The sequence below is a fragment of the Ictalurus furcatus genome, chromosome 3 (genome assembly GCF_023375685.1).
Source record: "Ictalurus furcatus strain D&B chromosome 3, Billie_1.0, whole genome shotgun sequence".
Lineage (NCBI taxonomy): Eukaryota > Metazoa > Chordata > Actinopteri > Siluriformes > Ictaluridae > Ictalurus > Ictalurus furcatus.
Window position 1 is genome coordinate 25,421,284 of NC_071257.1, and position 18,451 is coordinate 25,439,734.

Below are 18,451 nucleotides of genomic sequence, written 5' to 3' on the forward strand. Positions count from 1 at the left end.
ACGTGTCATGTCACACGTCATATGCATGCATTTTACTGCATTTCCTGCAGAGTATTCTGCTTCCTTTCTCTCTTATTTTGTATCATTTGTTTTCATATATAACATATGGGATTTATATAAAGTTAGAAAACTGGGTTATAATATTAACAATGTTACTTTTTATGTAAAAGTAGTGTTAGGTTACATAGTGCAACAGACATTATGTTACATAGTGAGACTTTGCAGATGAGTTTGTGCAGAACATTAACTAACACAATATATACTGTAAAAAAAAAAACAATAGAAACTCTCATAGAAGTTGTATTGTGTTTAAAGGTTATAATGGGAATTGTATTGGTTTTAATAGTAACTGTAATGGACTGTGTGGGTCTCTACTGGTAATTTGTTGCCTTCTGTTGGTGACATGTTTTGCCTGGTTGACACCATAAGGACAGGAGTCCTTAATACATCCTATGTAATGGAAACCATTTGGTAATGGTTTTAATGGTTAATAGCTGATGGTTTGTAATGGTATTTGTAGTGGAAACTATTAGAATTTTTGTGATGGATTCTATGTGATGGTCAGGGGTGTCCAATCTTATCTGCAAAGGGCCGGTGTGGGTGCAGGTTTTCATTCCAACCAAGCAGAAGCCACACTTGAGTCTATTGAAAGCCAAGATCAACTGATTAAACAGGTGGAATCAGGTGTGGCTCCTGCTTGGTTGGAATGAAAACCTGCACCCACACCGGCCCTTTGCAGATAAGATTGGACACCCCTGGTGATGGTGTAGGAATGCCTATTCAATTATGCAATCAGCCAGTCGCGTGGCAGAAGTCCAAAACCAGGTCAAGAGCTTCACGTTCATATCAAACACCAGGAAGGCTGCACTACTGAAATCTGACAGTTCAACTGTCCGGTTTCAGTGAGTCTGGACCCTTTTGAGTTTTCAGCAGCTTGTTTTACTATTGTAATATAAAAAAAAAAAGAAACAAATGGTTTCGCAAAAATATATGTATATTCTAGTTACTCCAAATATAGTTGCTCGTGTTCTTCTTCTTGCCTCATACACATCAACCACATGTACACCATATGGATCTATCAGCATAACAGCTTGTGACTACAGTCACAGCTACAGGTCACATGTCCTAAAGCTGGCGATGTGCCGCTAGCGTGGCTAAGTAGTTAAAAGTAATCTTTTCCATGTGCTGCTCACTGATGAGCCTGCTAAATTAGCTGGCTTCTGCTAACATGCAAAACTGCAGACTGGAGTCAGATTTTAAACCATTCAACCTTCTCCTTGACCTCAAAATGGCTGTCAAGGCCATGATTTCCACTGCCAGCTATTGCAGCGCATCACGGCATGGTAGATGGCATCTCTGTGGTAGCTCATAAACTATTACAACCTTTGTAAAAAGGGCAAGGCACCTCCATCCACCATGATGCTCCAAAATCTAGGACAGGATGTGATTAAACCTGGGGTTTTTGTCCAACATCATATTACCCGATTTTGTAATTTAGTTGATTTACCTTGCAGCATTCCATAAAGGAAAACCTGCAGAGTGTTCATTGCTCCAAATGCATGCCCTAAGGTGCTACTTAGAATAAGAGATGGCCATCTGATCCTCAGTTATGGAGGACACACACAAAGGGGCTTCCTTGTCTAAGCAGCTGGTGGTGAATGTCATCACCATGGCCTATAGGCATGCTGGACACCCAGCCCGTATTATGACATGCCACTCTATGAAGGTAATTCTAAGGTAGTTTGGTTCCTTACATCATTGTGGCATATATCAACCAATTGAGACTCACTGCCCCAGCATTTGAGAAGAGACAAATTGAATACTAGTTATATAATTTGGTTCTATGAACTCCAGGTAACAGTCTATGAACTTCTATGAACTCCAGATAACAGTCAGAGTTCCTTATTACCAGTGACGACCTGGCAAGAACTAAGTGAGAAGTTTCCAGGGAAAGATGACTGCATGACGCTCGTATTACATTACAAATACATTGAAGGTCTCATCAGGCTTCTTCTTCTTCGTCATTTGTGGGCACAGACACAGGAAGGTATGTAGGAGATTCTCACCACCACTGTGGTTTATAGTACCACAATGAATTATGTAACTAGCAAACTGCCCTTGCCAGAGATGTTGAATTACTCTCTTATTGGCACTGACGTGATGCTGGCTCTGTAGCTAGAGCCAGTTCAGAGAACCAGGAGAAATGCCCCATGTTTTCACCCATTTAAAGGTCAAGCTACTATGTATCAAATGGAAGAAAAACATCTCCCATGGAGGATTTTAAGTCTGACTGAAAATGTATTTTACCCATCAAAGTAAAATCTTCTACACATCTACTGTACACAGCACAAAAATATTATTATGGACAGTGATTGTGTGCATTTTGCTTTTAGCTGCTTTTAGTGTGTAGATGCTCAAAAAAAAAGTGCCACTGATTCACAGTTGCAATATGTTTCACAAGCGTAATCATTTTAATGATGGTCGTGACAACAATTTAAGTTGAACATCAGAACATACATTCAAACCCCTAATATCCATCCATCCATTTTCCATGCCACTTCTTCTGCACTGAGTCACTGGGGAGCCTGGAGCCTATCTCAGGGAACTCAGTGCACAAGGAGGGGGACCCTGAACGGGGTGCCAACCCATCACAGGCCACAATCACACACACATTCACACACTATGGACAATTTGGCAACGCCAATCAACCTACAACGCATGTCTTGGGAATGGGGAGGAAACCAGAGTACTCTGGAGGAAACCCCTGAAGCACAGGGAGAACATGCAAACTCCTCGCACACAGGGCAGAGGTGGAATTTGAACCCCCAACCCCAGAGGTGTGAGGCAAACATGCTAACCACAAACCACTGTGCCCCCTACCCCTATTATCATCTGTGCAAAACAGTTCTAGATGGGTACAATGGGCAGCACAACTGGCACCTGCACCTTGTTTACCTGACTCTCATGATTCACTGACACTGGGATTGTCCAAACAACAGAAGCCATTTTGATTAAAAATATTTTAAAAATCTGTGAAATTTTTATAGAAACTTAAAACAGTCAGTAAGTAGAAAACTTACTGACTGTTACAAAGCACTAATGTCAACCCCTTCCATAAATGTTTTAAAAATATATATAACCTTCTTACAGAAAAATGCTTTGTTAAATAACAGTGCTTTCTTAATCTGTTTCTTATTAGCCTTAAATTATTTGATTACAAATCTCGGTGAATGAGCGGTTGCTATAGAAACAATAAGATATTAGAACAAGCGCAGTAATATAAACTTGTGATCTGAATTACAGCCGGCACTAGTGTCAGAACTGCTGTTATAGAAAATTAATCAACCCCTACTGACTTGAGTATTCAACAGCACTGAGGTGTAATTTTGATTATTTATTTATTTTAATATCAGACAAAGAGCAAAGACTTCCACCATTTAAAATAAGAGGGAGTCACAAACATTTATCATAATTTTTTTTTTTATAACTGGACAATTTTGAAAAGAAAAAAAAAGTGTCAGTGCTGCTGGAAACTGTTAACAGATAAAATTCAACAGCAAACCCTCGACTGGATTACTAATCTGGTTCCTCTGTAGCTGACTCCGTGACGTCAATGCAAACCTGCCCCTGATTGGTTGCTCGCTGAAGTTTGGGGATTGTAAAGAGAAATCCAATTGGCTGAAATTGGCAAAGGTTTCTGTGAGGCGTGTTGCTTGTAACTCAGGTGTTTCATCGTAAACATAAACACCGCCATCGGCACTCTTTAATCATCTTGTCTCCATTTCGATGTGCGGGATAATTTGTTGTTTTGTAGTGTGTATGCAGGTTTCATTGTATAGGGGTAAGTAGTTGGGTTCTAGATAGAGTTAGGCTCACACTTGGTTAAATGGTTTAAACTGGTTTGTTTGTTTGTTTTGCAGTCACGTTTGGGGATGCTTCTATCAATCATGCGTTATTTCACATCATGTGTAGGTTCACATGATAAAATAGCCTGTGTGTTTTGCTTTAAGGATATTGTTAACATGTAAGTTGGCTGTTTTTAGACCTGACAAAGCAGCCAGTATGGTCTCTTGACTAAACGTTTCATTCTGAGTTTAGTAGTCACTTGTTAAATGCGTCTAAATTAGCAGCTCTTGATTGAGAGCACTATTGGCCACAGACTGAACCAATGGGTGATGACTTCTTTTTCTCATTACTCGTGGGCACAGAGTGGATATTGAATGGGAGTGACCTTTGCAATTAGAGGAGTTGGTAGTTGCACGTTTGCAGTAGTTTGCACTGGAGCGTTTTAGTACAAGCTCATTTTTGTTGAAAATAAATTGACCTGCATAGACTGCACCGTTAACTCTGATCTCTCTGATCCAAAAGCATCCTGTCACTTTTTCACCCAATGGAGCTGGAGGGCCAGTGGTGGAAAGGCCAGCTCGCCGGAGATATTTACCATGCTCTACGCTACAAGGTCGATCTCCTTTCTTCTGACTTTGCTCTCTAACCCTGCTGTTGATCCCTGCAACTACTCCTAGTGACCATGAATGTTTGTGTCTCTCTTTTAAGGAGCTGAGGTTGCCTGTTTACAAAGGTCAGTCCCCACAACTGAACCTTAGGCGTTACTTTGCAGACCTCATAGCCATCGTGAGCAACCGCTTCAGGCTGTGTCCAGCAGCTAGACACCTGGCTGTGTACCTGCTGGACCTCTTCATGGACCACTATGACATCTCTGTGCAGCAGCTCCACATGGTGGCTCTTTCATGCCTACTTTTGGCTAGTAAGTTTGCGTTGCAGTGGATGTGGTTATATCAGTCCTTCTAGGATTTTGCGATCGCAGAAAGGAATGCAAAATCAAGCAAGCTTGCGATATTCTGAGGAGCGTCAGATTTTTCAAAATTACCGCAGGTTTTCTGCAGATTTGGGCCAAGATGTGTCCTGTGACGTCATCAAAACACACATTCAGCCAAAGCACTCTTTGATTCACGTGCATCGAACATGATTACAGCTAAAAGGTTGCATTTTCCAACAAACATCACTGCGAAAGATCGTGCAAAACAATTTTGTGCAATTGCAATTTTGAAAATTCAAGCAGTTTTCTAAAAAAAAAAAACAAGCACAACTCTGCAAGTTGCATTGCAAATTTAGAAGAAAAAAAAAAGCTGCTGCAAAATCAAGCATTTTTGGCTGCAACAATCGCAAAAGAACTCCACAAAAGCCTGTGCGGACTGATATATTGCATATGTTTCCGGGTACAGAATAGAGGGTGGCTGACAAACTGTGCATCGCAACAGCTAGTCTACAGAGAGTAATTGTATCCAATATGCAACTATATGGTAGGGGCACCTTGTAAAAAAAAAAAAAAAAAAAAAAAAAATTTTTAAAAGGCAAATGCATGTAAGTTGATCTTCGAAACGCTTCTGCCCTAGGTAAATTTGAAGAGAGAGAGGACAGAGTGCCTAAGCTGGAAACCCTTAACAGCCTAACTTGTATGAGCTCCATGAACCTGGTGTTGACCAAACAGGGCCTGTTGCACATGGAGCTGCTTCTCCTAGAGAACTTCCACTGGAACATTTACTTACCCACAGCTGCCCACTTCATCGAGTATTACCTGTCAATTGGTGTCAGTGAAACAGATCTACATGATGGCTGGCCAATGGCGTGCTTAGAGAAGACAGTGTTGTATATGAATAAATATGCAGATTACTTTTTGGAAGTCTCTTTGCAAGGTAAAGTTGATTCCCTTCATAACTGTGTCGAAGACGTATTCCACATAGCAGTTCTTGGTCACACTAAACACTATTCTTTTTTTTTTTTTTTTAATGCATTTCTATTCCTAGACCATACATTTCTACGATTTGCACCGTCGTTAGTAGCTGCTGCCTGTGTGGCTTCATCTCGGGTAATCCTGCATTTGGCTCCAACCTGGCCACCTCGCCTACAGCGCCTGTCCGCCTACACCTGGGAGCAGTTACTTCCCTGTGTGGAGAGATTGCTTCTGTGAGTGACTGCTTAGTGTACCTAAGCACGTTTTTAGCTGTTACTCAGAGATTAACCTTTTCATACAAGATATCATTAAAGTAACCTATATTATATCCAACAGTATCTCTGCAATAACATGCTGACTGCAAACCTTTTATTTTCTTCATAGTGCCCATGATAATGATTTAAAAGAAGCCAACAAGCAGAAGTGCCCACTACAGCAGTCCGGTCCACAGGCAGGGCAAGCTATGTACTCCGCGCAAAGCCAGAGTGCCACAGTAGCCCAGTATGTCCACAGACCCACCTTGCAATACGCCCAGCAGAGCTGCCAACCTGTGCTGGTCTCAGCCCACGCCTCAGGTGCTTACCTTTGCCACAGTGGTTCACTGCAGGTGTCTAGTGGCCCATCACGTGGGCAAGCACAGCCACAGACTCTCTCTGTACCAATGGATGCTAAGATGAAGGTACCAAACAGGTCCTTCCAGGTGAACTCTGTTTACTCATGCACAGCACCGTGCTTCAACAGGTGATTGCAGCTGGACGCCAGCTACAAACTGAGTAGTTAATTATTTAAAGGACATTTAGTGAATAATAAAGCAAACTCTGAAAATGATGGTAATGCCAAATTACCATCCAAAGCCGGATAATTCGAGCTCCTGAATCCTGTTTTAATAATTAAAAAACAGTGAAGTAATGGACATTGTGTTAAATATTGTAATAACTGGACAATGAGGCACAAAGTGAGCGAGATGTACAATCCTGTGAGACTTGCTTCTTTCATTCAAATTCCTTCCATGTGAAGTTTTTCATTTCTGTTTTTCTTTTATATATATATATATTTATTTTTGTTGCCTAGAACAGTCTTTTTTGTTTGTTTTATTTATTTATATATATATATATATATATATATATATATAATATATATATATATATATATATATAAATAAAATATAATATAATATAATATAATATAATATAATATAATTCTTGCTACTTGAATATATGGTGTGATTTTTATCAGCACCAGCAAGCTTATGCCAGTGCTAAGCAGGTTGCCTCTGAAATGCTGAATATGGGCTGTTACCCTGTGATGTTACAAATGCACTTTGGTACGAAACATTTTTTAAATAAAAATATATATATGTACCATTGTTGTACAACATATTTTCTGTTGCATACAGCTTTATTGATCTGATCCTGCTTTTTGAGCACCACAATATTCTAATTATGGTGTACAATTTTATTACGAGTATTCCAAAGACATGGCAATAATGTCTCACAGCTCTCTGGTCCTCGGGTCAATCCTGAGCTTGGGTTGCTGTCTGTGATGTGCATGTTCTCTCTCTTGTCCATCTGGGTTTCCTCTGGGATCTCTGGTTTTCTGTCACCTCTCAAAAACATGCTAGTTTGTGGATTGGCTATGCCAAATTGCCCTAGGTATTTGTGTGTGTGTGCATGCCCTGTGATAAGTTAGCATCCCATTCAGGGTGTATTCCCACCTTGTGTCCAGTGTTTCTGGGATCCATTCCAGATCCACTACAAACCTGACCAGGATTGCTGAACATGAATGAATTATGAACATTACAGCGACCCATCTGCATATCACATCTTTACTTCTGGAATAAAAATGAATACACGTGCAGTTGAGAACCTTTTGTTCTCTGTTGAGAAAATACAGTGTCCCAGAAGTCTCCATACATAGGGGACTTTGTTTGGTTGTACCACATTGGTTGTGCCTTCATCAGTAGATGTGCGTGAGCTTCCACGTCTCGATTTGGCCACAACACATCCAGTCTTTTTGAAGTTTGGGAACAGTGTGGTGTGTGTGATGCGCTTGCCATGTTTCCTGTTAAAGTCCATCACAGCTTTGCAACAGCTTCCTGATCCAGTCATGATAATGACTTCAATATGTTCTTCTTTTGTCAAAGGCATTCTTATAGGTTATCTGAAAATATAGAATACAAACTAAGTATGAAAATGTTTGGAAGACATTTTGCTAAAAAAATATTAATTTCCACTATGTATGGGACTTTTGGGACACTCGGTATAGCCAACACTTAAATCAATACAAACTAAAGGCTTGTGGGTTTAGCAATTACAGCAATAGCAAAAACATTGCAGTCAAAATCCCCTATTTCATAGTGACTCGTAATTGAGACTTTTACGGCTTTCAGTTTTGGCAGTTTTTCTGATGTCAGCAAATCTTTGATGCTATCTATGATTTTCTATGCAACACTTTCCCCTTATGCAAGAGTTCTTCCTGTTTCAAAATCATTACATAAATTGTATCCAATTACAACTCCAAGTTTCAAGTTAATACTGGATACTTGGTGCATCCACATTTTATGTTACAGCCTTATTACAAAATGGATTAAATTCATTGTTTTCCTCAAAATTCTACAAACAATACCCCATAATGACAATGTGAAAGAAGTTTGTTTGAAATCTTTGCAAATTTATTAAAAATAAAAAACAAAAAAAGAACATTTACATAAGTATTCACAGCCTTTGCCATGACACTCAAAATTGAGCTCAGGTGCATCCTGTTTCCACTGATCTTCTTTGAGATGTTTCTACAACTTGACTGGAGTCCACCTGTGGTAAATTCAGTTGATTGGACATGATTTGGAAAGGCACACACCTGTCTATATAAGGTCCCAAAGTTAACAATGCATATCAGAGCACAAACCAAGCCATGAAATCCAAGGAATTGTCTGTAGACTGCTGAGACAGGATTGTCTCGAGGTACAGATCTGGGGAAGGGTACAGAAACATTTCTGCAGCATTGAAGGTCCCAGTGTGCACAGTGGCCTCCATCATCCGTAAATGGAAGAAGTCTGGAACCAGCAGGACTCTTCCTAGAGCTAGCCGCCCGGCCAAACTGAGTGATCGGGGGAGAAGGGCCTTAGTCAGGGAGGTGACCAAAAACCTGATGGTCACTCTGACAGAGCTCGAGCGTGTCTCTGTGGAGAGAGGAGAACCTTCCAGAAGAACAACCATCTCTGCAGCACTCCACCAATCAGGTCTGTATGGTAGAGTGGCCGGATGGAAGCCACTCCTCAGTAAAAGGCACATGACAGCCCACCTGGAGTTTGCCAAAAGGCACCTGAAGGACTATGACCTAAAACATCATCAGATTTTCACAAGTCCTAAAAGTAGACAAAGAGAACCCAATGAAACAAATGAGAAAATATGATACTTGGTCATTTAATTATTGATGAAAATGATGTTTTAGGACATTTATGCAGAAATATAGAACATTCTAAAGGGTTTGCAAACTTTCAAGCACCACAGTATTTTTAATTTGGCATTTAATTGAGGGTGTTTACTTTGTTTTGGTATTTATTGATTTATTTTATTTTGTTATTTAAAAAAAAATTCTATCATGCTCCAAGCATTTCTGTGTATAAAACTAAAGAGCTGAAAATATTTGCTGATTTCATGAGGAAAATATATATAGTATCTATGTTAATGAGGAATGCCTCTTGTAACAGTACCTGTGATTTGAACCATGGTCTCCCCTTTGCCTCCCATATGTTGCTTATTCATATATCAAATATCATGTGTAAATATCAACATATAAAGTATAAAATAATATGTAAATGGCACACTAACACATTTCCTGGTGAGACATGCAGAACTGAAGGGCTAGCAGTGAGATTACATCTGACAGATGCCAGATGGCTTTAAACTCAGTGGTACATTTGAGACTTTTTTCATCTTTTAGCATAGATTTTGGCATGAGAAATCTATTCCTGGACCATTTTTCCAAGGAACAGCGGCTTTGATAGGAAAAAATATACTCACTAGGTTATTTATTAAGAACACCATGCTAATACTGGGTAGGACCCAACTTTGCTCTCAGAATAGCCTCAATTATTTTTTTTGTGGCATGGATTCCACAAGGTGCTGGAAACATTCCTTTGAGATACTGATCCATGTTGACATGGTCATCACAACATTGCTGAAGATTTGTCAGCAGCACGTTTATGTTATGAGTCTCCTGATCGGCCACATCCAAAATGTGCTCTATTGGATTCAGATATAGTGACTGGGGAGGAGCCAAATGTGGATTAAGGGGCCAATAGTGTGCCACCAGCAGCCGGAACTGTTGACATAAGGCAGCTTGGGTCCATAGCTTCATCCTGGTGATACCAAATTCTGACTCTTAACATCTGAATGTTGCAGCAAAAATCTAGATTAATCAATCTGTCTAGTTTCAGTGAGTCTGTGCCCACTGTAGCCTCAGATTCATGTTCTTGGATAACATGATTGGAACTTCTACTGCTGTAGCCCACCCAAAATTTGACTTACCATAGCCGTTCTGTTAGTCTGAATCAGTCTAGCCGTTATCCTCTGACCTCTCTCATCAACAAGCTGTTTCTGTCTGCACAAACACTGCTCACTGGATGATTTTTTTTTTTTTTTGCACCATTCTGTGTAAACTCTATAGTGAAAACCCCCAGGAGGTGAGCAGTTTCTGAAATACTCAAACCAGCCCAACCAATCATTTTTTCCACATTCTGGTGTTTGATGTAAACATTAATTAAAGATCTTGACCTGCATCTGCATGATTTTATGCAATGCAATGCTGCCACATGTTTGGATAATTGCCTGGATGTTGTTGGTGTGTAAAACCCAAAGTACAGTATATATATGAAAAGTCTGTCATACTTGTATGTATACCAACATAATTATTATGAAACTGATTATATGCCTTGTGTAATTCTTTTATGAAGTATTTAATTCTATATATTTTCCAGACTGTCCAATAATTAGTACACTTTACTTCCACCCTGAAGGATTAAATATGTTTATATTGAAATCTTTCTGATGTGCTTAGTGATTCTGTTGCTAGTTTGGTAGTTGGTGCTGTATTTTCATTAGTTCCGTGAGAAGTTAGTATTTGTCTGATGTGGTGAAAGGAGACAAAAAATTACCTCAAAAAGTAAGGGATAATGGGAAGCACTATCGGTAGATAGTCAAACAGCATTGTGGATAATGTAGGAAGCACAACAACCAAAGAGAAAATAGACCAACATGTTGATTAAAGAAATTTAAACCAAAGAAAAAAACTCAGAATTTCATTACAAAATAAATAAAATGGATTTTTCCTTCAACCGTTTCAATGGACACTTACTAAATGTGAAGAAAGACTGCCTACGTCATTCTCTAGCAGCTCCTGTGGAGGAGGAAATGGTCTGAAGGATCTGTTGGCCAGAACGATCTCTCCTGAAATTGTCATCACTGTGGTAACCAGTCTCTTCCCTGTGTAGCTCGCTCTACAACACCTCTCAAAGTCATACACATGGTCCAGAAGCCTGTCGTGCTCTTATGTGAGGAACTGTGTGCAGAATTAACCATGACTCACTGCTCCCACAGATTATTATACAACAGATATCTTCTGTGAAATAGTGTGTGCTAAATCATATAATGAATCCAACAGTTTTAAAAAAAAATTGATGCAACGGTTTTATAACGCTTGAATGGTGGTTCGTTATAAACATACTGTTATCATTTATTTCAGGATTGAAGGACATTTACCAACTTAAATACATGACAAGATGGACAATGACGCACGTGTTGACATCCTTAACATTGAAGCTGACAATACAACCCCTGATGATCACTTGCTGACAGAACACATACACAGGCCAGTGGATGATTATCTTAAAAACAGATGGTTAGGTTTATAATTGATTTTAATGTGTCAATCATAATTCGTAATCATTCTAATCATGTATTCCTAATAAGTGGAAATGCAGATTAAGAGACAAAAGCAGAGAGGAGGAGATGAGTAAGTGTGTGTACCTTTTTTTTCTTCCTCTGAGCAAGACCCCTGTGTCCTGTGTGCTAGAAAGGAAACAGACTGATGACTGGGTTTGCATCTACACCGATCAGCCATAACATTAAAACCAGCTGCCTAATATTGTGTAGGCCCTTGTGCCACCAAAACAGTTCTGACCCATCAAGACATGGACTCCACAAGACCTCTGAAGGTGTGCTGTGGAATCTGGCACCAAGATATTAGCAGCAGATCCTTTAAGTCCTGTAAGTTGCAAGGTGGGGGCTCCATGGATTGAACTTGTTTGTCCAGCACATCCCACAGATGCTTGATCAGATTCAGATCTATGGAATTTGAAGACCAAGTCAACACCTTGAAATTTTTTCTCATGTTCCTCAAACCATTCCTGAACAATTTTTGCAGTGTGACATGGTGCATTATCCTGCTGAAAACCTGACTGCCTCTGCCAGAAAGCTTAAAATGGGCTGTGGTTGGATCTTCCAGCAGGACAATGATCCAAAACATACATCAGAATCAACACAAAAATGGTTTACTGACCACAAAATCAAGGTCCTGCCATGGCCATCCCAGTCCCCTGACTTGAAAACCCATAGAAAACCTGTGGGATGAACTGAAGAGGAGAGTCCACCTTTTAAGGATCTGGAGAGATTCTGTATGGAGGAATGGACTCAGATCCCTTGCCATGTTTTCGCCAACCTCATCAGGCATTATAGAAGACTCAGAGCTGTTATCTTGGCAAAGGGAGGTAGCATTGACTAAGTATTGACTGAAAGGGTGCCAATAATTGCTGCACACCTATACATATACATATTTTTTTATGTTTTTTTTCAATAAACCTGTTATTTTTGCAATTGTTGCAAAATATATATTGCAATATATATATATATAGTTTTATCTAACTTCATCCGATCCAAATTTAATCAAATTTTTGCATCTTTGTGCTCATGTACAGTGTCAAACCTTCTATCTTGTATGGATGCTCAGAAACGTTTTGCATGTTGAAAGTAGCATTTCTAAAAAAAAAAAAAGACTGTGGGTGAAGGCAGGGTAACTGCAAAAACCACACCAGTGGTAAAAGGAAATGCTTTCATACTTTCAGCTGCTGTTGGAGTTCCTTTGGTCTAATAACTTGCAAATACTTTTTTCCCTTTGCAAGCATTTCCATGATATCACAAATCTGTATTAATCACTTTCTGCACATACTGAATTCTTTGTGCTATCTCAGCTGAAATGATGGTCCTCCTTTAGAAGGGTGGGCTGGTATGTGTGCTGCACTCCATAGTTATGCAAAATATTTCCAGTGAAGACAAAAAAAAGAATCTCCATGGCAGGAAATAGTGCTGTACTAGCCGCAGCAAGCAATTTGAAGTGTATTTTTAAAAATTTTTTAAAAATAGTCAGCTCCAGAATTATTGGTTCCCTTGGGTATTTACTTTATTATAATAAATGTAATTATTTTTTTTTTATAACCTTTTAACCCATTTTTACCAAATGATTCTGAGAGATTAATTAATTTAGTTTATTTTGATGTGTTTTCATCTATTTGTTCACAGTAATGCTTTCTTAGCAGTTAGCCCATTTGCCTTATTCAGGGTTGTGGGTTGGAATCCCACCTCCGCCCTGTGTGCGCTGAGCTAGCATGTTCTCCCTGTGCTTCGGGGGTTTCCTCCAGGTACACTGGTTTCCTCCCCCAGTCCAGAGACATGCGTTGTAGGCTGATTGGCATTTCCAAATTGTGCATCGTGTGGGAATGGTTGTTCGAATGTGTGTGTGATTGTGCCCATCCAGGGTGTCCCCCGCCTTGTGCCCCAAGTTCCCTGGGATAGGCTCCAGGCTTCCCAGCGACCCTGTGTAGGACAAGCAGTACAGAAAATGGATGGATTTTCTGTACCTCATATACTGTAACTCTGCCATCTTTATCTTGCAATCACAAGTAGCATTGTGTAATCTGTTACTGTTTTAAGAACATGGCATTGCTGACCAGAACTAAATGAAACAGTTAACTTTTGGCTAAGCAGCACTTCACACTGTTGCAGTAGTATATAAGCTGCACTTATTTATTTTTTTTAAATGGCATGCCGCCATTTCTCACAGCCTCTCTCTCTCTCTGTCTCTCTCTCTCTGTCTCTCTCTCTCTCTCTCTCTTTCAGCTTATAAAAGCAACATGATCATTCCAAAAAGCATAACAGCTTTATTCACAAGTGAATATTTTTTAACCCCAGTTAAATCCAAAACAGCTTTCTATTCCTTATATGTACTCAATTCACACGATATAGCATAAGAGTATTGCAGTATTTAAGAAAATGAATGACTCTAATAAGTGCCTGTTGGAAATGTTCATTACTCTGAAGACTGGAAAAAGGCCAGTTGATTTTTTTTCTTTCTTCTAATCTTCAACTGTCAAGTTGCGATGAGCCTGTGCCGATGATAGCCTCAGATTCCTGTTCTTAGCTAACAGGACTGGAATTAATTTAATTGGGAAATTCAAGCTTAATTAAACAAAAGAAAAATAGTGTGGTATATAGTGTGCCATAAGTGACATTCTTTTATTCAGATGTTTTTTTCCTACATCAAGCAACAATATTCTTTTAGCCAAATAGTATAGAATATGTACAGTCTCCTCTGAAAGTATTGGAACAGCATGGCCAATTCTATTGTTTTACTGAAGATTTGGGTTTGAGATAAAAATATGAATATGAAACAGTGGATCAGAATTTCAGCTTTCCTGATATTTACATCTAGATGTGTTTTTTTAAAAAACCTAGAACATGGCACCTTTTGCTGAACCCAACCATTTTTCAAGTGATCAAAAATATTGTAGCACACAACTGACAGGTGTTTCTTTTTGCACAGTTTTGTCCTGTCAGATTGACTGTTTACACAATTAATAGCTCTGAATGTCTACTCTTGGCTTGAGCCCTGGGTTTTGCCTGCGAAGATTGCATTTGTTGTTTAAAAAAAAAATGCTAAATCAACATGAAAACCAGAGAGCTGTCTATAGGAGAAAAGCAAGACATTATGAAACTGAGAAAAGAGGGAAGATAGGTCAGAACCATGCACAAGCAGTAGGCATAGCCAATACAACAATTTAGAATGTAGTGAAAAAGAAAGAAACCACTGGAGTTCTAACAACCTCCACAGGGCAGGGGTGAAGGTATCACAATCCACCTTTCATATAAGACTTTAAGAGCAGAAATATAGAGGCCATATCACAAGAAGCAAACCACTCATCAGCAGTAAGAATCAGAAAGCCAGATAGGATTTCACAAGGAAATACAAAGATGAGTCACAAAAGTTCGGGAACCAAGATTAACCTCTACCAAAGTGATGGAAAGCCCAAAGTGTGGAGAAAGAAAGGATCTGCTCATGATCCAAAACATATAAGCTCATCGGTCAAGCATGATGGACGTAGTGTCATGGCCAAAGGTGTCATATTCTAAGTTGTTTAACATAACTAGATGTAAATATGAGGAAACGAATGCTGAAATTCCGATCTATTGTCTCGTATTTATCTTTTGATCTCAACCCCAAATGTCTTTCCAAAAACAAAAGTTAACTAAAAGTAGAACATTAAATACCAAATATTCAAATGTGCATTTTAATATGCAAAAAGTGTATTTTTTCTTGTAGCCCTATTACATGAAAACAGCACAACGCTTCATGGGAACAGTTACACACAGAATTTCATTGAAATTCATTGAAACACAATGACAATAAAACTTTGACTCTTGAATCTTGAAATCTACTAATACATTCTCAAGTTTACCATGAAAATTGGGCATGTTAGTAATTATTTACAAAAACAATTCACTGACTAATAAGGATACTAAGGAATGTATAGAACTGTATTTCACCCTAAAAGACTGACATAGTCTCTAAACACTTTTCTGAGTTCTGCAACTCCCTAATACAAGGCATTAAATGTAAATGATTTCATACACTACATGGTTTACTTGACACTCTGTATATTTTGTATAGTCTGTATAGTTATATAAATTCTGTATCATATAAATCAAATATTAACATATAAATCTCAAATCTAATATCATATAAAGACATAAACACTAATCATCTTACAACTGTGAAGTGAGTCTTAAACCACACTCTATATAGGTATAGCCTTCTTTAAATGGCACAGTGCATTGTGGGTATTCTGTACTTGCTAGTGTACATTGTTTAGACACTACCCACTGTGATTCATTGTGGGATGCTGCCCATATTTGTGCTTTGAAGAGGACTCTGCAAAATTGGGGTTGGGAGGGTATGATTTTGCACATGCAGACTGTTTGAGACACCAGTGAAAGCTAAATACGTGCTTCTTTCTGCAGCTTCACTCACCTCCAGCAACTTGACATGCTTGATATTGGCGGGGTCATTGTGGTCAAACTCTAGCTGTTTTATCCACCTCAGATCAGAATCTCTGTGCCAAGAACATCCTGGTGTATGACAGAGAACATCAGCCACATAAACAAGCTTAACAATGCAATGTTTTCATGACAACTCTGCATTCTGAGGATTTCTTACTGTGAGAAGATAGTGTGCATGCAAATAAGACTATACTGAGGAAGTGAAACAGGCGTTTTCTATGAGATCTCTGATGATACTGTGTGGTCCTCATCGACTTCGATGGACAAACTATATATATGAGATCTCACTTGTCAGTATAGAAGCAGTGTAGCTTTGTGCTGCTCACCTAAAGAAATCTCTATGTCTGTGAGTTGATGCACAATTGGCAAGAGGAAATCCATGCTCATCCTCAGCACAGGACACCATATACATGAGCCTCCCTGACATCAGCATTTGTCTGTATTCGTCCACATTCTGAGTATACACAGAATCTGAAAGCACTCGGATTGTTAACTGCACCAACCAATATTAACCTTATAAACCAAATCAAACATGTGAAGACTCAGTTCTTTTGGGATTTATAATTTACGTATATAAATACTCCATTCTTTACTTTCAAAGCTCAGTAAAATTCCTAAAAGGGGAGGTTTGAGTTAATTTGATCAACTCGATCATTAGTAGGTCACATATCATAACATGTACACTATGTAAGCTATTCATGTGTTAGGAACTCATCAGCATAGCTAAAACCCCTAAAAACTTTTAAACGCTGTCTATATTTTATTGTTCTGCATTTTAAACCTGGTTTTGTGTTTTATAGAAGGTAAAATACAGGTTAATCTTTCCAGACCCACATAAGAACAGTCCATAAAAAATTACTGACACAATGGATTTGGATGAGACTAAAATCCCCAGAGATAATCTGGTAATATAGTCACTCTGAACACAGTAACATAAAAAATGTGTTCATGACTAGGCAAAATTTGGTTCTAATATATAGTGCAATATTCAACATATTGTGGATATATGCAAAGATACACTATCTGTATCTATCACTATCTATGTTCTGCTCAGTGGATATTTAGTACAAGAGCCCCATATAGGTGCAGGCTAATGAATAAATACAAAATTATGCTGTAAACTTTGGGAAAAGGTTGGACTATTGCCATCCATCCTTCCATCTTCTATACAGCTTAATCCTTTTCAGGGTCACGGGGAAACCTGGAGCCTATCCCAGGGAGCATCGGGCACAAGGCGGGGTACACCCTGGACAGGGTGCCAATCCATCACAGGGCACAATCACATACACATTCACACACCCATTCATACACTACGGACACTTTGGACATACCAATCAACCGACCATGAACGTCTTTGGACTAAGGGAGGAAACCGGAGTAAACCCCTGCAGCACGGGAAGAACGTGCAAACTCCGCACACACAGGGCCACGGTGGGAATTGAGCCCCCGACCCTGGAGGTGTGAGGTGAACGTGCTAACCACTAAGCCATGGCTATTGCCATGATATGAAAATGTGATATCAGTCCTTACCTTTTTGTGAGTCTAGACAGTATATACTAACCAATCCCAGGTCAGTGCATGTTGATCACAGTGACAGCATAAATCTTGCTGTGCAGAAAAGCAGCTCTTCCCTGTCTTGTTTCCCTGTCAGGTTTGGCACTGCTCATAGCACTCCTGAAATCTCTTTACCAGAATGTGCTCTTGGCTGAAGAGTGACTGGTGGATGAACTCAAACGTTGCCAGATCCAGCTGCAAAGCTACTTGCAGTTTTCTACTTCACTGACAGCCACAGGCTAAACAGAGGAAGAACTAAGTTTAGCATGAGAGGACAGGAGGCTACAACACACAGACATTAAAGTGGTGATGGCATGTCCTACGGCATTGTAAACCACTGAGACATAGTTTGTTATTAAAAGGGAATGGTTTTGATTTAAGCATTGATATGTATGTTGAATGTAGACAAAAAACATTCAACAGACTACTCTATTGTTTGTTGAATAGCAAATTTTGGGGTTTTAATATTCACTATACATTTGTGGACTATATGTTTGTGGACACCTAACCAAACTTTTGGCAATAAAGTGTTTTTTTTTTTTTTTATTAAAAAACTAAAATTCTGTGCTAAATAATAGGACACTGGTGCTTATATAACTATAACTTACATAACAAACAAAATAACTATTGTTTATATAACTACTAACAAGCAACTTCTCACTAACATTTATTTTATTATTAAAGTAATTCATGTAACTAGTGTAGTTTGAGAGCCTCTTAATTTTGTGCACATATCTTTTGAAACACAGTGTTGAGA

The 18,451-nt window shown here is 39.0% G+C and overlaps 1 protein-coding gene across 1 annotated transcript; it reads left to right on the forward strand.

Moving 5' to 3' along the window:
• Window positions 1–4,360: 4,360 nt before the first annotated feature.
• ccnj (cyclin J) lies at window positions 4,361–6,711 on the forward strand. Its single transcript, XM_053620142.1, has 5 exons — window positions 4,361–4,459; window positions 4,555–4,765; window positions 5,415–5,714; window positions 5,826–5,985; window positions 6,137–6,711. Exons 1-5 carry the CDS (start codon window positions 4,391–4,393, stop codon window positions 6,495–6,497), a joined length of 1,101 nt encoding a protein of 366 aa, XP_053476117.1. The 5' UTR covers window positions 4,361–4,390; the 3' UTR covers window positions 6,498–6,711.
• The last annotated feature ends 11,740 nt before the right edge of the window (window positions 6,712–18,451 follow it).